General features: G+C 38.1%; 1 protein-coding gene across 1 annotated transcript; it reads left to right on the plus strand.

Annotated features, from left to right (window-relative positions):
• Nucleotides 1-4,267: 4,267 nt before the first annotated feature.
• On the plus strand, nt 4,268-22,693 carry mak (male germ cell-associated kinase). The gene is made up of 15 exons (XM_055230233.1): nt 4,268-4,404; nt 6,922-6,976; nt 7,060-7,181; nt 8,547-8,629; nt 9,941-10,073; nt 11,289-11,460; nt 11,791-11,958; nt 14,157-14,390; nt 14,464-14,657; nt 15,411-15,550; nt 15,642-15,782; nt 17,999-18,079; nt 20,601-20,720; nt 20,963-21,055; nt 22,502-22,693. The coding sequence occupies exons 1-15, from the start codon at nt 4,301-4,303 to the stop codon at nt 22,660-22,662; spliced, it is 2,001 nt and encodes a 666-aa protein (XP_055086208.1). The 5' UTR covers nt 4,268-4,300; the 3' UTR covers nt 22,663-22,693.
• Nucleotides 22,694-23,054: the final 361 nt, after the last annotated feature.

The raw sequence follows: 23,054 nt of genomic DNA on the forward strand, positions 1-23,054 counted from the left end.
TCTATTTTCTTGTAGATCCCCGTTTGCTCCAGGTGGATAGCTTCCAACAGACGTACACATGTTTTCATCTGCACCATGGAGTCTATTTCTACATGCTGCATCCAAATAAATGCTTATAACTGCTTGTAACGTGTTTCTCTGTCTAGTAGGCCTTCATGTGCAATGCTCCAAGCACCTACCGGCATTCGTTCACAAAACCTCTAACTGGTTAATCTTCTTAAAGAGGAATTCCGCTTGTTGGTCATCTCCGGGGCGCGCTGTGTCCGTGCGTCTTAACCGTGCGTCCACAGCCTCCTCTAGCTGTGGGGCGCGTGTGGACACGACACACAGCAAAAAATATAGGTCAGAGCGATAATTAACCTGATTATAACCCATATTTCTTGTTTTTTATCTTTGGAAAATGGCAATTTGTTAGTCTATATTAACGTAATCCAACAGTTTTGCCAGATTAAACGAAAAAACATGGCACTTTTGATCACCAAAGCACCAAATCTCCCTGCGCAACAGCTCCCTCTTCTGGTTTAACCCGTGCATAGCTGTGTTTTTTTTTTTTTTTACCCAGAACTACAAATCCCAGCAGGCTTTGCAGCAGCACGTACAGCAGGTGTCACGCTTGTGTGTGCGTTTCCATGGTGAAGGTCGTACACTCACACACCCCTCCGGAGAAGACAGAGTGAAGAAGACAGGAAACTTCTGACTTATTTTAACATGAAGAGGAGTTTTTAGCAGCAAATTTAGGCGAAGAATGAAGTGGAGGCTCTGCAGTAAATGGTGAGTGGAAGCCCATGGGTGTAGAAGAGTGTGCATGGATCATTTTGACATTTAAACTGAAAAAATCCAACCTGGAATTGCTACTGCTTCATCAACAAATGTTATATAACCTCTCTTGGATTAAACTGGACTCTGTTTGTAGGATTTACCATGAAATACAACAGTTTACCAGACTTTTGTTAACCTATATTAGCCTAAAGATCAGACTTAACCTACTTTTCTTGTCCCTTATTTCCTCTTTGTAAGTTCTTTGCATTGTCAGTTATTTGCAAACTGATTTAAAGTGTCCAGTGATCGTCCACGTGCGTTGACAAAAGCTTTGCCCTTGATTATCTTGATGAGTGCGTTTGGCCCGGATGTGCGGCTTAATACCCCTCAATCCCTCCTCAGCAGATGGACATATGTGAGAGCTGAGAGCACACGGAACTTTGCTTGGTCAGTCCTTTTCTACTTTTGTTTCAGTTGTTTTGCATGAAGAAAAACTAAATATCTTTTCATTAAATGTTAGAAATGGACCTTGTTTTGAGATGCTGATGTTTTGCTTCATGAAAATAATGAAACAGCCTGTTTTTTAATCATATTGTACCATGGATTAATAACTTTTTTTTTGTCTTTATTTGCATATTTGTGATAGTAAAGTTGCCATTTTATATTTCCCCAATCGACACAACACAAAGATCAGTTGGTTTGGCATTTTCAGTGGTGGAACGTAACAAAGTACAAGTAGTAAAGTACTGTACTTAAGAATAAATTTTAAATATCTGTAGTTTACTTAGGGAAATTTTGATACTTGTAGCTTTTACTTAACTACATTTGAGAGCAGTATCTGTACTTTCTACTCATTTTTGAACAGGACTGAAAAGTAAAAAGTACTTTTCATCTGATTTGAGGGGTTATTTTTTCCACGTTTGAGGTAAAATCCTGACTAAAGTTTTTGAGTTCAATCCTCAGCTTTAAACAAAACAAAAATAAAAACACAAAATTCATAAGAAAAATTACGAAATTGATTTGTTTTGTTCCTGTGACCAAAATATGCATCAATTTTAAATCTACGTTTAACACTTTAACAACACTTATCTGAAATACTTTTACTCTTTACTCTTAAACTGCATTTTTATACACGTTCTTAAATACTTTTACTTTTACTTGAGTAACTTTTTACCTTTTATATCTGTTCTTTTACTGAGGAAACAGAATTGACTTCTTCCCACGGTGTATCTGCTGTCAGCCTTAAATCTCCAGCACAGACCGATTTATATTTATATTTTTTGGTTGATTTACTGCATGAAAATACACATAAAACTTTATATTAACACTTTAACACAAAGAGATTGCTGCAGTAAATGTGACACACAGCTCGGTTAAAGATTTGTGGTTAAAAACAGGCTGTGGATGAGTTTGTTTCGATTTGTTGTATTGTGATTTTAATGTCTTTTTTATTCTGTAAAGCACTTTGAATTACCTTGTGTATGAATTGTGCTATACAAATAAACTTGCTTTGCCATAATTTAAGGAAAATAATCAAAATCTGCCCTTTATATCAGCCCAAAAATATCGATAGGTCTTATTGGCCATCGTTGCTCTGGATCCTAAACAATCGATATCGGCTTTGACCACAAAAAAAACACGTATCAGTCGTTTTTTATTCTGAGTACGATCAAAAAAAGTTAAAACACTTACACTTTAACAAATGAACAGCACTTGTGTGAAATACTTGTACTTTTTACTCTTAAAGTGCATTTTTAAACAGGTTTTTACTTTTACTTGAGTAACTTTTTATCTCTGTATCTGTATCTGCTATCAGCCTTAAATCTAAAGCTCTGGCCGATTTATATTTATATTTTTTGGTTGATTTGCTGCATAAAAATACACATAAAACTTTATATTAACACTTTAACACAAACAGATCGCTGCAGTAAATGTGACACACAGCTCTCTTAAAGGTTTGTGGTTAAAAAAAAGGGCTTGGGGGGAGTTTGTAGTAAATTTAAATGACATAAATTGAGGAAAATAATGAAAGTTGGCCTAAAATTATCGGCAGATCTTACCGGCCATCAGCTAAACAATCAATATCAGCATCTGCCATGAAAAAACATGTATCAGTCGTTCTTTATTCTGAGTACGATCAAAAAAAGTAACTGTACCAGGATACAGCTACTCAAAACTAGTATTCAGGACATGTATTTTGACTTAAACTATAAATAAGTACTTTTTACTTTTCAGTCCTGTCCAAAAATGAGTAGAAAATACAGATACTACTCTCAAATGTAGTTAAGTAGTTATTTTTTCCATGTTCGAGGTAAAAAGTTTTCGAGTTCAAGCCTCACCTTTGAGCAAAACAAAAATAAAAACACAAAATTCACGAGTAAAATTACGAAATTGATTTGTTTTGTTCCCGTTGACCAAAATATGAATCGATTTTTAATCAACATCACTACATTTAAGTAAGTAAGTATTCAGAACATGTATTTTGGCCACATGGATTCAGTTACTTCCCAAACACTGTCCTTATTAAACCGAACTACAGAAATAACACAAAAACACATCTTAAAGAGATTTTATATTTCCCCAATCAACACAACACAAAGAACAGTTCAGTGGTGGAACATAATGAAGTAAAAGTAGTAAAGTACTGTACTTAAGTATACATTTTAGATATCTGTAGTTTACTTAGGGACATTTTTATACTTTTTACTTTTACTTAAACTATAAATAAGTACTTTTTACTTTTCAGTCCTGTCCAAAAATGAGTAGAAAATACAGATACTGCTCTCAAATGTAGTTAAGTAGTTATTTTTTTCCACGTTCGAGGTAAAATCCTGACTAAACTTTTCGAGTTCAAGCTTCACCTTTGAGCAAAACAAAAATAAAAACACAAAATTCACGAGTAAAATTACGAAATTGATTTGTTTGGTTCCCGTTGACCAAAATATGAATCAATTTTTAATCAACATCACTGCATTTAAGTAACTGTACCAGGATATAGCTACTCAAAACTAATATTCAGAACATGTATTTTGGCCACATGCATTCAGTTAATTCCCAAACACTGTCCTTATTAAACCGAACTACAGAAATAACACAAAAACAGATCTGTCTTGTGAAATGACTCAAACGTGTTGTCAGATGCGACGCTTTTCAGCACCAATAAGCAACAAGTGACGTAACCCATCCTATTTACACCCCGCTGGCCTAATCCTCTCAGGGCTGCGGAGTCATCTCCCTCAGGTGGACACAGGACCGTCCCACTACTGCACGACTCTAAGCCTCTTCACTCAGACAGGATCAACAGCAGACTTAAGCTCTTTCTGTAGGTCACTGCCAATCACTCCAAAGATCTTCACCAGTTTCATTTCGTTGCAGGTGTTGAAGACGAAACGAGGAAATGAACTGGATTCGGGACAGTTCAAGGCTTTCACGAGTGGATCTACTTTTGTAATTTTGAATGCCAAGACGAGAGCGAGCCGCGTTAACCTCGAAGGGAGAAGGTTTTTTGGGCATAAGGAATGAGTATTGACATCGTTTTGAGATGATGAATCGCTACACCACCCTGAAGCAGCTGGGTGACGGCACCTACGGGAGCGTGATGATGGGGAAGAGCAACGAATCTGGAGAACTGGTGGCCATCAAGAGGTGAGAATGACAGACGTTAATGTGCAGATTGGTAATTCGCTGCAGTCTGATCAAGTGTTACGAATACATTTTGAATTTTTATACGTCGCTGAGGTAAATATACACGATAAACGATTAAATTTCAGCCGATTCGTGCAGATTTAAACCACAAAACTATTCAAAATCTAAAATATTGTTAGAAAATCATGAGCTGCAATAAATAAACAGCAGATTTAAACACTTTAGCCGCTAGTTTGCATCTGTAATGAGTCATAGAAGTTATAAAATGAAACATATTTGTACCGTTAATAAAACTTGGAAGATTATTTTTAGGTCTGTGTCACAATGAAATGTGATTTTATTCAGGTTAAAGAGGTAGAATAACTTCAATTTGTTGTAAAAAATATCTCCTGATCATTTGGGTCAGGCGTGAGGGCCGACAAAAATTGTTCTGAGGGCCGCATTTGGCCCCTGGACCGTAGTTTGGACATCTTAAATCTCATCATTTAGCCAAAAAATAACCAAAAATGTCCCAGTAGTGCAAAGAAATGGTACACATGATAAATATTGACCGTAAAAAATATCGTTTTAGCTTGAATATATTGAACGATATGTCGATATAGTCGTTATTGTGGCAGACGTATCAAATACCAAAGTAATTAACAAACTCTCGGCACCTCTAGCTCCTCTTATATAAATGAATAGGATGAAGGTCCAATTCTGCGCCTCTAAAACCCGGGGGCCCCTTTGTCCCCCTCCTGTCTACGGCCCTGGGGTCTAGCATTAAAAAGGCAGACAGAAAAGTGTAGCAGGTTGGACCACGCCGACTTTCATCCCAAAGCGACGTGTTGTAGTGAAGTTTGCAATAAATAAAATACTTTGTGGTTAGATAAAGATGAAAAATGTACAAATTTATGATTAATTAAGGATTTAATATTGGCAAAAGATGCAAATTAGATTCCATTTGCTGAGAATTTAGAGAGACATAATAAGTTTTGATTATGAAAAAGCTGCCGCGATGTCGATTATAATTAAACGTGGAAAGAAAACCATTTTATTTATAGCTTCCAGTTCATTTCTGGCCTTTGTACCTGTCACCATGCGAAGCAAACAAACCAGATTACACGCTGTTGTCTTCATGGCAGCAGCGTACTTTAATAATGAATGGGGACGTGGGTGGACGCGTGGATCATTCGGTTACCATGGAAGATAATACAAGTGAGGCTGGTGAAAGGAGGTGAAAGTAGAGGCCGGGTCAGGTTCCCGACGCTGTGCAAGGGCCGACAGTAACTGGCCTCGGCCCAGACTCGGATCACTATCGTCACCAGCTGAAACTCTTACATAATTCTGGACGTTTAGGACACCCCAGTCAGATCACTGCATGGGTACTTAAAGGTACACTGTGTAGCTTTTGATTGTTTACGTGGAATGTTTGTTTTGTTATGGACGAATTCATTAATCGTACAGAAGAAAAAAGAAGATTTGTACCAGATTTAGCTACGGCTACTTGTGCAGGTGCAGTTCTTGTGCAGGTGCAGTTCTTGTGCAGGTGAAAATACATTAAAAACCCAGATTTCATTAAAATTACATTATAAAACTGACTTAGTTCATCATTAACATTCGCAGTAAAATATGTCAGTCCTATTTTATTTAATTATGGGTGTTTTTACTCAAAAATATCTTCAAAAACATGCATTTTTACTGTGTTTTTTTAAACAAGCTTAACCCAGTGACGTCGGCTCATCTCCATAACAATAAATAAGTTTAATGCCGTACTGTGGAACATTCCTCGCAAAGCTGTAACACCTGAGATGAGCAGTTACATAGAATTTACCTGCTGATCGACTGGATTAAATAAAATAATAATGCACAGTCTATTTAAATGAAAGTCAAGTTATCAGGAGACAAACTTATTATAAATACATGTGCAAAATCCAAACAATACTACTGGAAAATGTGCAAAATACAGACAATACTATGGGAAAATGAGCAAAATCAATAGAATACTACTGGAAAATGAGCAAAATGTATACAAAACTGCTGGAAAATGTGCAAAATACAGACAATAGTATGGGAAAATGTGCAAAATACAGACAATACTACTGGAAAATAACAGGCAAAATGCAAAATACACTACTGGAAAATGAGCAAAATGTATACAATACTGCTGGAAAATGTGCAAAATACAGACAATAGTATGGGAAAATGTGCAAAATACAGACAGTAGTATGGGAAAATGTGCAAAATACAGACAGTAGTATGGGAAAATGTGCAAAATACAGACAGTAGTATGGGAAAATGTGCAAAATACAGACAATACTATGGGAAAATGTGCAAAATGTGTAAAATACTACTGGAAAAATGGGCAAAATGTGTACAGTACTTCTAGAAAATATGCAAAATCCAGACAATACTACTGCAAAAGTTGAAAAAAATGAACACTGGACCTAAGTAGAAGATGCAGCCTCACGTTTGACTGTGTCACCTGAAACACTGCAGCTTTCACATTCAAATCAAATGTTTTTTTTTGTGTCCTAGAATGAAAAGAAAGTTTTATTCTTGGGACGAGTGTATGAACTTACGAGAGGTGAAGGTAAGAACCGCTGCTGCTGAGACCCGTGTTAATCGCTCACGAAAAACACATTAAATTGTTACTTTTGTCTGTTTTTTTTGCAGTCTCTAAAAAAACTGAACCATGCCAATGTCGTGAAGTTAAAAGAAGTAATCCGAGAGAATGACCAGCTGTATTTTGTGTTCGAGTATATGAAGGAAAACCTGTACCAGCTCATGAAGGACAGGTGAGGACTCCAGCATCTGCAGCGTCACATCTCCACTCTATAATTACAATATTTGAACCAATTTAACTGTATTTAATCCCACAATACATGCATTTATATGTGATGTGCATTCAAAAAAACTAACTCCATGACACTGACGCTGCACTGATTTTATTTTACAGAAGAAAATTGTTTCCAGAATCAGTGATACGAAACATAAGCTTTCAAATTTTACAAGGCTTGTCTTATATTCATAAAAATGGTAGGTAGCTCTGCACTGTGTTCCCCTTCGTGCATGGTCTTTGCATGAGACTGGGCCACGCTGCAAGATTCTACGAGCGTTTTATGTCGTGTGTCAGTACGCGCCACGGACTGTGTATGTAAATGGACGTAGCTAACCCGCTAGCCGCCGCGTTCGAGATAAGACGTGAGCATGTGCGCGCTTCCTAGCTTCATCGACTCTGGCTCCAGTTCACTTTACATTAGAAAAACGTCGCTTTCTCTCCGTAACTGCTGCTGTCAGACTCGTCATTTTGGTCTTAAATGTTCGTATTAACCCGCTCAAACTCAAATTCACAGAGGAACAAAATTAAAAACCGTGACGTCGTGGACCAAACTAAATATTTATGGAAAATTTGACATGTTTTTCAAAAAAGATGGATTAAATTTGAGTGTGGCGGCAGGTAGCAGATGCTAATAAGTGTCAACAGAAGTGGTGAGAGCCGGCGTCAACGTATTTGCAAAGCATTCTGGGATTCGTAGTATTAGCGGTGCACGTGCTATACTGGCGCGGCGGTCGGCGGGCAGCTCGAATACATATTTGATGTGATCTCAAAGCCAAATATATTCATATCAAGGGCCAAATTTGAACATTAATAAGAAGCAAATCAGGCGCCTTCTTTCCTTGAGGTTGCTCGCTAGCGTTAGCAACAGGTTTGATTGACAGCGTTGCTAAGCGTCCGCCTCCTGCCAAGCCAAACCAGCGTCGCAGGCAGGAAGAGGCGTTACTTTCAACAACCTCACTCCGGATTGGCTCTTTGGTTGCTATGATACTCGCAGTCGGAATTCCTACTAACAAACTTATAACTGCTAGCCTCGATTAGCTTCATTTGACCGGAGTGGAACGCTGTGGGCGACGTCACACTCACTTAGTCCATTTCTTTATACAGTCTATTATGGCGTGTGCACGAAATATAAAACGCTGAGAATCTTGCAGTCGTTTAACTTTCAGCTTTGTCTAAAAGTTTTCAAATTCGTCTAAAGCGGCGTTACTGTAGTTGCATCTGTAAACGCACTCATCACTATCTCTATCCGCTCTTTTTAACCTCTTTTTTTCTTCTTTCTTGTCTCTCTCCTTCCCTCTGTCTCGTCTCTTTTCGCCGTTAGGGAGAATAAGATGTTCTCTGAGAATGAAATCAGGAACATCATGTTTCAGGTGCTTTCTGGCTTGGCTTTTGTTCACAAACACGGTAAGAGCTGCACTGTCGCTCTGTCGTCAGAAAACCTTTGGTAGTTTTGTGTTTGTGTTGTGCTGTCGAGTATATTTGCGTGTCATGATGATTGCGTGCCGTTGTGATTAATATGTAAAGCACAAACAGAATGAGGAAGGAACGAGATCTCCGCACGTTCAAAATGTCACACGATGTAATTACTGTTGTTTTAAAGGTCATATATTACACAAAAGTGACTCTTACGAGGTTTACGCCGTGTTATAATGCTGTTACCTCATCACAAACAAGCTGGAGTTGTGTTTTGCTTCACTCACACATGTTTGAGTAACATCTGCAAAGCTCAAAACGCTCTGTTCCACCTTGTGATGTCATAGAGTGGTTGTTTTCAAGTTAACAGCTCCTTTTACCTTTAATTTAGTTGAAATTCCAGGGCTGAAATAATTTAAATGAAGGTGTGTGGAGTTAAAAACACCGTGGAGCGCTTCCTGTATCACCACATGATGACATCACACGGTGGAACGGAGCGTTTTCAGAGACTAAATGTGCAGGGTTTTTGTGTTAAACATGTGTGAATGAAACAAAACTCAACTCCAGGTCTGTTTGTGATGAGGAAACAACATTAGAACATGGATGAATCACAAAATAGAGTAATATCAGCTCTTTAAATTGACCAATCAGTCCCCAATTTGGTAATAATAAATAAATAAATAAATAAATAAATAAATAAATAAATAAATTAATTAATTAATAATAATAATAATAATAATAATAATAATAATAATAATAATAATAATAATAATAATAATAATAATAATAATAATAATAATAGTAGTTTGGTGCAGCCACTGTTTTTACTGAAAATAAAAAAATAAAAAAATAGATTATATTATATCAATGTTCAATACAAAGGAAATTTAAGAATGAACTTAATTGATTTAATTAATATAAATGATCAAACCTTTAAACCTCCTCCATCTTGTCTTGTAGAATTTTAGTAATTTTGTATAAATATTTTTACTGATTTTGCTGATTTCAGATGATTTCACAACGTTCAGGGCCAATAATATTTAATACAGACGAGAGCAGATAAAATGAACGGTTAAAATGCAGTTCTTTGTTGTAATACAGGAAGTTGATCAGGCTAATCGCTCATAGAAATAATCACATTCAACATTTGTGAATTTACAGTTTGGATATTTAATGGCAAAGTACAATGTAAACCCCCACAACAAACAAAATAAAACAAAATGATATTGCGATATTGTCTGGACCTGGTTTTCACCTTCTCTCCAAACGTTGCTCGGTTTAAATGATAAACACTTTTTCCAGGGTTCTTCCATCGTGATATGAAACCAGAAAACCTGCTGTGTATGGGCCCAGAGCTGGTGAAAATCGCCGACTTTGGACTGGCCAGAGAAATCCGCTCCAAGCCGCCGTACACTGACTATGTGTCGACCAGATGGTGAGATCACACTCTGTCGTACAGGAACTTTCAGAGATTTTTTTTATGTCAAAGTGTAAAATTTTAAGATTGCAAGATTTCCATATCTAACTAGTTTTACCAAATCCAATTTTCATATAAGAATAGTACGGATATTACTTTTTTAGTATTGTAAACATTCACAAATTGCATTCAAAACAGTTTCATATATTTTCCATACAGCGGCGTTTGTTGTCTTGATATTACGCTGTTTTCTGATTTATAATGTTGTTTCCTCATCGCAAACAGACCTAGAGTTGTGTTTTGTTTCATTCACACGTTTAACACACAAACCCTGCATAAACTGACAGAAAACGCTCCGTTCCACCTTGTGATGTCATCGTGTGGTGATACAGGAAGTGCTCCACTGTGTTTTTAAACTCCACACACCTTCACTACAGCCATTTGGATCATTTCAGCTCTGGAGTACTCCCTGTGTACTCCCTGTGTACTCTTGTGTACTCTTGTGTACTCCTGTGTACTCCAGTCTACTCCTGTGTACTCTTCTGTACTCCCTGTGTACTCCTGTATACTCCTGTGTACATCTGTGTACTCCCTGTATGGAGTATACTCCCTGTGTACTCCCTGTGTACTCTTGTGTACTCTTGTGTACTCCTGTGTACTCCAGTCTACTCCTGTGTACTCTTCTGTACTCCCTGTGTACTCCTGTATACTCCTGTGTACATCTGTGTACTCCCTGTGTACTCCCTGTGTACTCCCTGTGTACTCCCTGTGTACTCCCTGTGTACTCCTGTATATACTCCTTTGTACTCCTGTGCACTCTTGCATACTCCTGTGTACTCCCTGTGTACTTGTATGTAATCCCCTGTACTCCTATGTACTCCCGTATACTCCTATGTACTCCTGTGTACTCCCGTGTACTCCTGTGTACTCCCATGTACTCCTGTGTACTCCTATGTACTCCCGTATACTCCTATGTACTCCCGTGTACTCCCGTGTACTCCTGTGTACTCTTTGCCAAACAGAAGGTAAAAGGAGCTGTTAACTTGAAAACTTCATGACATCACAAAGTGGAACAGAGCGTTTTGAGGTTTGTCAAAGTTCCTCAAACATGTGAATGAAACAAAACACAACTCCAGGTCTGTTTTTGAAGTAACATCTTCATAACATCAGCCCTTTAATCCTTCAGTCTAAGTCGTGGCGTCTCATCGTTACATATTTGTCGTACGTCTGCAGGTACCGCGCTCCTGAGGTCCTACTGCGGTCGTCCATGTACAGCTCCCCCATCGACCTGTGGGCAGTGGGCTGCATCATGGCCGAACTCTACACTCTGCGGCCGCTCTTCCCGGGGAACAGTGAAGTTGATGAAATTTTTAAGATCTGCCAAGTCCTGGGCACCGTGAAGAAGGTGAGAGGAGTCTTAAGGTGGAGGTCCTGCTTGACCCCAGTTCAACCGTTTAATAATTCATAAACACAACTATACCAGAGGGGCGAGTTCTTACAAATACTTATGAATATTTTATGAAGTATTGTACAAAAGCATTAAAGATACTCATCAGATTCATTGTTGGTGTTGGTGTTGTGTTTCTTCATTAAGTACGGGGGTCCTCAAAGTTCGATGAAGGGGTCACGGTCATGAAAGTTTAGATGAATCTGTCCTGCGCTGGAGAACTTTGTACACATATTAATCTAATTTTTCTACCCGTAAATGGACACTCTTGTTTTTTTTTTTATGTAGGGGGACTGGCCAGAAGGATACCAGCTAGCCACCGCCATGAACTTCCGCTTTCCCCAGTGCGTCCCGACCCATCTGAAGACCCTGATCCCGAACGCTAGCAACGAAGCTATCACGCTAATGAGAGACCTGCTGCAATGGGACCCCAAGAAGAGACCCACAGCGGTACAGGTACGTCCAGATCCACGTGAAAACCTGCGTCTAATGCGACCGGATCAAACTCCTCGCCTCATTTGACCTGTTTCGCGTCGTGTTTTTCCACCGAGCCCCATGCGTGACGTGGATTATTATTGTGATCTGCGCCGCGCTCACGGGAATTAACTCGTTAGGCTTCATTTACGCTCTGAGGGGATGAGGGAATAACTAGGAAACTCCTCGCTAATGGGAGCGTCTTCTTGTGCCCCAGGTGTTTTCTCGCTGACAGGAAGTGAGTCGAAATTTCACATTTTATGAAACGAGTCCATTTTATTTACCTTTTTGATGCAGGCCCTTATGTTTATTTTATTATATTTATACTTTCTATTATTATTAATTGTTTTATATTGCACTATCCCGCTAAAGTCCAGAGTCCAGAGTGCGTCCCAATGCTGGTTTAGCACAGAGCGGGTGCATAGCAACGCTGTCAATCAAACCTGTTGCTAAGGCTAGCGGGAGTGATCTTTGGGGAAACAAGGCGCCTGATTTATCTGTTATTAATGTTCATATCTCGATTTACAGACACAAAAGTGAAATAAAAACCCCAGGATCATGTAGAGGGTTAATACGAACATTTAAGACCAAAATAACGATGGTCCAGTGGTGGCGCGCAACGAAAAGGTGTTAAAACCGGGAGCGTGGAGGCGTAGTCAAAAAATGATAAATCAGAGGGGTACAAATTAAATAACTGGGTAATAGAAAAATAAAATACAAATAACTAAAAGATGCTGCCGCAGAGGACCCACTGGACCCACTGGGCTCGACCGGTGGGTGGATGTGCGTAAGCGAAGGCCAAAACAAGACTAGCCCGTAACAGGGGTCATCTTTTTTCAGTGTAAACCAAAGCCAAATCTGTTTTGAATAAGAAACGCCTGAGTATATTATATTCATCACTTCCCCTGTTTATGTAATTGTTCGGAAATTTGGGGAAATGCTGTAAAACAAATGTAGATCCTATAATTAAACTACACAAAAGCACAATAACAATCATTAATAAAGCAGGAGTCCATGATCTGACTAATGAACTATTTATAAAATCCAATATATTAAAATTAAGAAACATAGTTAAGTTAAACATTTTGACAATTCTGTTCCGTGTTGTGAACGAGGATTTTCCCGTAGACATCAGTTCTTCTTTAAATGAAGAAGTCGCTGTAACTCAGAGGTGTCGAACACATTTTCACCGAGGGCCACATCAGCAAAATGTCTGTTCTCATAGGGCCAGATATATAAAGAATAAATCTAACTACTTTTTTAACTTGTTAATTAACTGTTTCTGTATTTATTACTTATTAAAGTTACAAATATTACATATGAATTTGCCAAGATGTAAAAATATGTCTGTGTAACTGTGTATCTCCTGATAAAATGACTTTTTAAGACCATCGTACCTTTTAATTTACCCTGTCGAGGGCCACATAAAATGATCGGGAGGGCCACATTTGACCCGCGGGCCTTGAGTTTGACACGTGCTGTAACTTAAGAGGTTTGCTTCAGTTTGAATCTAGTAAAATAAGAGCTAACGTGAGGCAAAGATGTGTCTGTTTGAGGAATAAGACTTTGGAATGATCTCAGTGATGTATTTAAGTGAATTAAAACTCTGTCTAAATAAAAAAAATAAACTTTAAAACATAAATTCACTCATACATATACATTGCTGAAGATTTATATGAGTCAAGACGTCTGTGTTTAAGAGATTTAATAAATGGATTTTGTCCTGTGACTGTATTATCTGTATCTTTTTTGGTTGTAATTGTTCTGTTTTGTCTTATATTTTATTGTTTTCAAAAGACACAACAATAGAACAATGAACAATCAGCTGTCATTTAAATACAATTTCCATTTTTCCCAGTGTTCTTTTTGTCATATTTTTCTATTTATAACCTTAGTTTCTCCATAACGCGAATTTCTTCCACGATGTCATTCCAGTTGCGAAGCGTAGGGGGCGTCTTCCTTATGCCATATACGTGTAATGGCTTTTTTTTTATGCTGCCAATAACATCTCGATTAAATAATAGTCCGTTTTTGGGATGTGTGCGTCAGCGGTTCGCCCAAAACACATCGTTACGCATGTTGTTAGCTCTGTCCATTTATAAATACAGTCTATGATCCAACCAGACTGGGTCAGGGTACATTAAAAAGAGTAATAAAGTACATATTTTCTGTGTTTTAAGGCTCTGCGGTATCCATACTTCCAAGTGGGTCAAATCTTAGGTCCAACTCAGGAAGTGAAGAAGATCCAGGCCAGACCCCAGGCTCCAAACCAGCCAAAAGAGCCCAAACCCAAACTCCAACAGACGTCCACCGAGTCCAAAGAATCACCAACAAACACCAAACCACCACAACAACAGCCTCTGCAGCCCATCTCCATACAACACACCGACAACACCAAACACCTCCACCAAACTGTACGTGTCCTGTTTTTACGCTTTTTAGTATCACTTATGAGATATTTGTGTGTTGATGGAGTCTTTCGTGCAGAAGTCAGGGTCCCTGGGCAGTGAGAATGGGGTCGGTGGGGTCGGGATGGTGAAAAACGGACGCCGACGCTGGGGTCAGACCGTGGCCAAGACGTCCGACAGCTGGGAGTCGGATGTGTCTGAAACGGCAGCTTCCATCTCCAAAAAGCCCAGTCTGGTGCAGTCTGAGGAGGAGAAGACGAAACAACAAACACAGTACGTTACTATAAACACTGTCAATTATGATGATATGATAGTACAAATGTACAAATGTTATAAATATAATCACATTTTTAATATTCAAGTGGCTGCATAAGGTCCATGTTTTTGTTTCCACTTCTGAATATCTTAGTTCTGCAGGTCGTCCTGCTAATCAAAACTATTAAAGGGCACATATTACGCTATTTTTTTTTTTTTTTTTTTTTTGCGATTAAAAAAAATATATATTTGTACAATAACAAAATAATAAAAAACACACACACACACAAAAAAAATAATAAATAAAAAACAAACCTGCATATTTAGGCTGAGTTCTCCTAAAACACTCTGTTGCACCTTGTGATGTCATTAAGTGGTGATAGAGGAAGTGCTCCGCTGTGTTTTTAAATTCCGCACACCTTCACTAGAATCATTTGGATAATTTGAGACCTAGAATTACCAATCTTTACTGAACAAAAGGTAAAACATAGCTGTTAACTTAAACTACCTCTTCATCACAAGGTGGAACAGAGCGTTTGAGCTTTGGAGATGTACAGACTAATAATAAAGTGTGACTCAAACATGTGTGAATGAAACAAAACACAACTCCAGGTCTGTTTTTGAGGAGGGAACAACATTATAACAGGGATTAAACCTCACAAGAGTTTTCAGAGTTCAGTTTTGTTTCTGCTGTCTAAGGCAATTTCAGTTTGAGATGAGAAATATCAAAGAAATATTAATAAAAAGACTGTTTCTTTTTTTTCTTTTTAGGGTGAAGGATCAAAAACCTTTGTACTCCTTCAGCTCTGTTACCAAGCTACCTGGCAACGTGAAGGTGAGCCAAACGGACCCCAACCTTCCCGGATCTGCTGCACGCCAACACTATCTCAGCCAGTCCCGATATCTGCCCGGTAACAGCACAGTATTTTTTATTATTGTTATATTACCTGTTTCATGTCTGTATTTAAGCCTTTTTGTTGTCCTTTTTTTTTTTGTTCTCAGGACTCATTGGAAAAGGCCAGTCTGCAGATAAAGAGCTCGGAGCCATGACGTTGAGAGACTTGTGGGAGAATTCGTCAAACGCTGTAAATAAACCGCTGGCGCCCATTGGAGGAGGATTATCTGTCACCAGAGCCAACGCAGGTAAACGCTCATGTCCCGTGATGCTGTACTACAGTGAGCCGCGGTGTCCCGACTCAACCGGACACCACATAACACCAGGGAAAGTCGGGCGGAAATGTTAGGAGATAATTGTCAAGTAAAAACACATGTCAGTGCAACGTAACGCAGGTATAATAAAGCCACGTTATAGTATATAGAAGGACTGTGAGTTTATACGTTATACAGAAAAACACATAATATAAAAAAAACAAAACAAATTAAATTAAATTAAACTAAAATATTTTACTTATTTGGTTTTAATCAATTTTATCAATAAATACATTTCTTGATACTACTACTACCACTGCCACTACCACTACTACTTCATAATAAATAATTAAAAAATACATAAATAAAATGAAAATAATAATAATAATAATAATAATAATAATAATAATAATAATAATAATAAATAATATGTATTCTTGATTTCACATTGCTCAACCCAGAGTAAAAAATAAATAGAAATACATAAATAATAATAATAATAATAATAATAATAATAATAATAATAATAATAATAATAATAATACAGATTTATACAGTGCTTTTTTGGACACTCAGAGATGCTTTACAGAGCATTTTTCATTCCCTCCACACTCGGTGGGGGTCAGCTGTTATTATAGCCACAGCTGCCTTGGGACAGACTGATGGAAGCGAGACTGCCAATTTATTTTTGTATTTATTTATTTATTTGGTTGGGACAGTGCATATTACTGAACAGCCATGACATGACAGACATGAACGTAAACACACACACGGGTTATAGTCAAAGGATCATTTCCACCTATTGTCCCGAGGGCTGGGGTCACAGAAGGGTCAAAATAAAAATTGCACAATTCTCATATTTGCACATTCCACTCATTGCACCATCTAAAATATTACACATTACACTCACTTCACAGTTCCCATAGATGCACATTAAATTCATTGCACTGACCCCATTATTTACATTTTATACCCAAACCCTCCACATTTTGCCCACAAATGCAAAATATGTCTCTATCTGCAGCATCGGCCCCTCTGTCCACCACCAACTTTAGAATTTAGACTCTTAGACAATGTGAGTGAAGTGTCTTACCTAAAGACACAACATCAGATTTGTCCACTAGCGCCCCACTGTGGCACCTGGTAGTCACAGCAGCAGCGTCTCCGAGTCCTAACCAGCCCCTGACGAGATCACTCCACCGAAAAAACCTCAATAAAACATAACTCAGGCTTAGCAAACGACCTAAATAAGCGAGACAATAATAAAAAAAACACTTTTACTTTTCAGTCCTGTTCAAAAACGTAGTAGAAAGTACAGATACCTAACGTTTAAACTTAAGTACAGCGCATTACTACTTTTACTTTACTTTTCCCCTGCTGCTCTGTGTTAACCTCCTGAGACCCGATCTTTAATCAAATAAATAAGTAAATAAAATAAAATAAAAAAATAAAAATACAAAAAAAATAATAAAAACAAATAAAAATAAAATAATTAAATAAAAATAATTAAATAAAAAAATAAACAAAATAAATAAATATTCTAAACTCTTAGAAATATTCCAAATTGAACATGTTCTTGTTGCTGTTCTTCTAAAAATTTGCACTGTGGCCTAAACAATCCAAAATGTGTTGTCCACAGATGAGGACACCGGGTCTCAGGAGGTTAATAAAACATGTTTAAACTGAACTGAACGACTCCAGACACCAAACGTTACATAAGACCACGCTAAATGCTAACGTTTTTTGGCTAACGCGCTCATTTGTCCTCGCAAACCCAGAGTTTTTAGGACCAGTAGGACTTAAGCCGCAGACACTTCGACTGAGACCTGCAGAAATCATTTGTTATGTAGACACTCACACAGTATCCCTCCCTACTGTGCCGGCATCATTCCCCAGCCCTCTTTTCTGTCTCTCTCTTTCACCTTGTCTCTCCATCTTCATTTTTTATTCATGAGATTCAGACTTTCAGCAAAAGATCAAGTGCTCCTTAAATGGGCCTTAAATGTGCCCCCTGCTCACTGGTCCCACCCCCGGGCGACTGCTAATGTTTGTTTTAAGACTACAAAAGAACTTCAGATGTGGAAAACAAAAAGACATTTCGGGAATGTATTATATTTACCCAATTATTGCATTATCTCGTGTTGTATCTCTGTCTTTGCATATTCTGTTTTTCATTTTCCTCTCCGCCGCACGCTGCTTTTTTTTGCTAGAAGAGAGAAAGACGATACAGAGCCCACAAGAGAATGCAGTTATTAAAGAAAAGAGGCTGGAGAAAGTTGATCTGTCCAAAGGTACTGCAGTAGAGTAGTTTGTGTTGTGCGTATATATGTAGTACAGTATGTTATAGTGCAGTATAGTACCCGTACCCAATGCTAGATGAAGTGTTACTTAAGTAAAAGTACAGATACAGAGCTAAAAAGTGACTCAAATAAAAGTAAAAGCATCACATGAAAAAAAACGACTTGAGTAAAAGTATTGAAGTACCTGAAGTTCCTGCTTAAAAATGAACTTCAAACTAAAATAAACTTTAACAAATGAACAACACTTGTGTGAAATACTTTTACTTTTTACTCTTAAACTGTAAATGTAGAGATATTCCTTAAAAATTAGACATATTTTGGTCGGCAGAAACGATACATTTTAGGTGTCTGTACTTTACTTAGGGACATTTTACAGTTGATACTTTTTACTTTTACTCCAGTACATTTGAGAGCAGTATCTGTACTTTCTACTCCACTACATTTTTGAACTGGACTACAAAGTAAAAAGTACTTTTTGTATGATTTCAGGGGTTATTTTGACCATGTTCGAGGTAAAATCCTGACTAAAGTTTTCGAGTTCAAGCTTCGGCTTTGAGCAAAACAAAAATAAAAACACAAGATTCATAAGAAAAATGAAGAAATTGATTAAGATTGACCAAAATATGCATCATTTTAAACAATATCTCTACATTTATACTTTAGAAATAAACAGCACTTGTGTGAAATACTTTTACTTTTTAGTCTTAAAGTGTAAATGTTGGGTTCTTAAATTAGTTTCAGTATTATCGTTTATCGTCTATATTTAGTTCAGCGATGTATCGAACTTCAAAATGTGTTATCGTGACAGACGTTTTGACCAGCGCAGACCAGTAAAGTTTGGAAATAGACTTTTTCATTCATCTAGTTATCAGTTTCTTTTATAATCCTCCTTTCTTTTCATTTCTGTCTAACATAACATTTAACAAAAGTCACTGACGGTTGAAAAAAAAGCATAACTCTTTTATTTCTAAATATTTTTCTTTTATTTTCTCAGAGCATTTAGAACGACTCTTCCCACATTAATCTGAGCAAATACAGCACCGAGGAACGAACCCTAATTGTACAGTGGAACTTTGAGTCACATGGGTCAAATACTGGGTTTAACACCAGAGATGCCCCGAGCGTAAACGCCATTAAAGGAATAATAAGTGTTTTTCAAAGACAGGGGGCAGTATGTGATCTCCACAGACCTGACTCGTCCTGATTTCTTTCTGTGGGGCAATCTTAAAGAAAAGGTGTTTGTGAATAAACCTCAGACGACTCAATAAACGACTTAAAACGTGATATCGAGGATCAAATAAGAGCCATAAGTGCGTAAATGCTTTAAATGTTATGCAAAGTTTTGGATTGGGCTGTTCAGGGCGGAAACTAAAATGGGGGACACTTAAAAAACATTATTACTTCCCCTAGTTTAAGTAATAATAAGTTCATGTTTAAGTGAACAATTATAACTGTATATATTGGCAAAAATCTCAGAAGGTTCAGTTTACTTCCTGCTAAAATTCGGTGAGTTTAACTTAAGAATTATAGGAGTGACTGAAGATTTAAAAGTGTCAGTGACTTTTTGCACAAACATTAAAGTGAACCCAAACAGCTGGAGGGAAACACGAGGAAAAACTAACAAACACTTAACATGTGAATGACTTCGGCAGGTAATGTCCCGGCAGGAGCTCCACTAACAAACCCACAGTTTACATTGTGAACTAAAGAGCCGCCGCTGCTCTAAAGACGCTAAACTGAAGAACAACCTTAACTGACATAATAGGAACAATACGGCATTTCACTAATTACCCTGATAACGATCTGAGACTGCAGCCGGAGCGAAGTACTCAAAGACTTCAAGGACTCGGCCTTTTGAATATGCGAGACCCACTTCACACGCTGGACTAAAGGACAGAAAAAAGAGGCTAACGCTGTTTTATTTGAGCTAACATAGATCTGATCCGTGTTTGTAAGTGCCGTAAATTTGGGACTATAGAGCGCACCTTAATATGAGCCGCACCAGCTAAATTTGAAAAGAAAATCGATTTTGTACATGTATAAGCCGCACCTGAATAAAAGCCGCAGGTTTTTATATTGTAACGTGAGATATTTACACAGAAAGACAGTACACAGGCACGCTTTTTTCAAACTTACGTGCAGTGGATCTGTGTCCGTCTTTGTTGGTCAAACTTACGTGCAGTGGCTCTATTTCCTTCTTTGTTGGTCAAACTTACGTGCAGTGGCTCTATTTCCTTCTTTATCTTAAAAACTGCATCATATCCATTTCTTCGTGTGTTTTCCATGATGCGCAAAAAGACCATTCAAAATCAAAACTAGTAAATTCTTCAGAGCATAATCTTTCCCCACGTCTGTTTCACTTTTACGTTGACAGCTAGAGAGCGCCCCCCGGTGGCCGTTATCCAGGAAAATTCTCTAAATAAGCCGCACTGTTGTATAGGACGCAGGGTTCAAGGCGTGGGAAAAAAGTCAGTAAAATGGTAAATATAACATGACTCTGATCTGTTTTAAGGCAATTTTGTGAGCACTAAGTACAACGTTTCCGCTGGATACATCCCCTCGTTCCAAAAGAAAGAAGTGGGTTCGGTGGGACAGCGAATACAGCTTGCTCCTTTGGCTGGACAGCACTCGAGTAAGTCATGATTCTGCTCTTTTTTTTCTTCTTTCGTTGTCAGGAAACATGTCCAAATCCAATAATCTTACAAAATAAAAGATGATTTGTACCAGATTTAGCTCCGGCTACTGGTATTTTGGCTCAATCTACCAAAATTCTTCAACTAAAACCTTTTTTTTCCAGACTGTTCCTCCCTTTCTTTTTCTTTCGTGTAAAACTAAAACCTTCAAATACTTCTCTTTCTTTCTTTTCTTTTCCAGCTAGTCTGTCCTGTTCTGATCTTAAAAAAGAAAAATCTAAATGTTCAAAACCTAAACCTCTGTCTGACTCCCCTTTGAGTGAGAATAATGAAGGTAAGAGATTGATTTTCTTTTTAGGGGTTTTTATTTGGAAGTTTGTGTTTGTGCGTTAGTCAAAGATGGACGGAGCGCCACCTGCTTGTTTCCATGGAGATGTCACTGTTAGTCCTTTGTCTGGTGTGTTCTATAGTTAAAATCTCTAACAATCCGTGGATCATTGTTAGAATTTTGTTGTTTTAAATTGCAAAAATCATCCAAAACGACTTAAAAAGTGATACGTTTGCTGACTTATGGATAGCTGCACATCACAATAATGAGCAGCGGATTTTATTTTTCATTTGGATCAAAAACGACGTCACCAAAAAGAAAAGAAAATTGAAAAATGAAGCATGTACGTCACAGTGGGCGGGGACAGGTGGAGGTGAAAACGGGGATTTATTGGCAAAATGGGGTCTTGATAATAAGCGATTAAAACATACACAAACACTTTAAATACAACTTAGAGTCTACGACAGTCGATGAGAAGAAAACTAAACTACAAAAAAGAGAAAAGGTCTGATTTAAACATTGTTCCATTCTACTGTGAGTGAGATAAGCTCTCCACAGACCTGACCTGTAAATTGTCCTGGTAGAATCACCTGCTTATCTGCAGGGTTTAATGTTATACAGTGTAACATTCTCCATCTGCAAATGAATGCACATTAGTCCTGGACACATCTGCAGCCCGTCCGTCCTGGTTTTGTCCTGGTTTAGACCTGGTTGAATCTTGGTTTAGTCCTTTGTTTAGTCCTGGTTTAGTCCTGGTTTAGTTCTGGTTTTGTCCTGGTTTTGTCCTGGTTTTGTCCTGGTTTTGTCCTGGTTTGGTCCTTTGTTTAGTCCTGGTTTAGTTCTGGTTTTGTCCTGGTTTTGTCCTGGTTTAGTCCTGGTTTAGCCCTGGTTTAGTTCTGGTTTTGTCCCGGTCTAGTCCCGATTTAATCCTGGTTTAGTCCTGGTTTAGTCCCGGTTTAGTCCTGTTATAGTTCTGGTCTAGTCCCGGTTTTGTCCTGGTTTTGTCCTGGTTTAGACCTGGTTTAGTCCCAGTTTAGTCCTGGTTTAGTCCCAGTTTAGTCCCGGTTTAGTCCTGGTTTGGTCCATGTGAGTGAATCTCTCCTTCTCTGTGCTTCTCCTCGAGGTTTCTCTTTTTCCCACTGGGTTTTTTTGTGTTTTTTCTTGCCGAGGTCGTCATCTAAGGCCAGGGGGCGCTCTGCTCTGGGACACTTCTCCATTTGCTTGTTTTCTGTTGATTCATTTCCTCGTCTTGTTTCTGTTTCATTGATTTTCTAACTTTCTGTTGGTTAAATCTCATGTTCAGCCCTAAGACGTTGTGATTTAGGGCTTTACAAAAATACACTTTATTGCATTCCAGGCATTAAAATATCTCCATGGAGACAAACAAATGGTTAAAATCTGAAAAGTTAAGACAGCGCAGTACAACTCAACTCGATGGCGTTTTATTTTTAGATTACGAAGACTGGAAAAAGAGAGCTGACCGGACTCAGCTGAAGGGGAACAGCTACTCCGCTTTGGGAAAAACCTCCGGAAACCTCCAGCCCAGAGCTCCTGCAGCACAGCCGGTGCACGGGAGGATCGACTGGACGTCCAAATACGGAGGGAATCGGTAGTATCGGGAATATTCTGTAAACTTTAAGCTGGAATCTTGCTGAAAATAGTGCACTTGGTATCTCAGAGTTCTAGTACTTTACCTGCAGTAGTTGTCGTACTGTTACTACGCTTCCTCCACCCGTTTCAAGGTTTAGTATTGAACTTTGCCACGCGCTCGATCTGTACTGTAAAGATTGTACTTTTGTTTGGTTTTAGGACAGGCCAATGTTGGGATAATTTATTTTTTTCAATGTTTAACTTCCTTTTACGTTGTTCTTGTCAAATGTAAAACTTAAAAAAAAAATGTAACGTAGCAGTACTTCCCTTTAGCTGAGCAAGAACTACAAGCACAATGAGTTTTTATACTTTTTAAACGTGTAAAATGTGTTCTTTGTATTATTAAATGCATAAA

Source organism: Periophthalmus magnuspinnatus, chromosome 20, assembly GCF_009829125.3.
Source record: "Periophthalmus magnuspinnatus isolate fPerMag1 chromosome 20, fPerMag1.2.pri, whole genome shotgun sequence".
Taxonomy (NCBI): domain Eukaryota; kingdom Metazoa; phylum Chordata; class Actinopteri; order Gobiiformes; family Gobiidae; genus Periophthalmus; species Periophthalmus magnuspinnatus.

Bases quoted from the DNA above. Each gene is read 5' to 3' on its own strand.
- mak (XM_055230233.1), top strand. From the start codon at position 4,301: ATGATGAATCGCTACACCACCCTGAAGCAGCTGGGTGACGGCACCTAC. The intron at 6,977-7,059 runs GTAAGAACCGCT...TTTTTTTTGCAG, and splicing joins TGAACTTACGAGAGGTGAAG to TCTCTAAAAAAACTGAACCA. The intron at 21,056-22,501 runs GTAAGAGATTGA...TTTTATTTTTAG, and splicing joins TTTGAGTGAGAATAATGAAG to ATTACGAAGACTGGAAAAAG.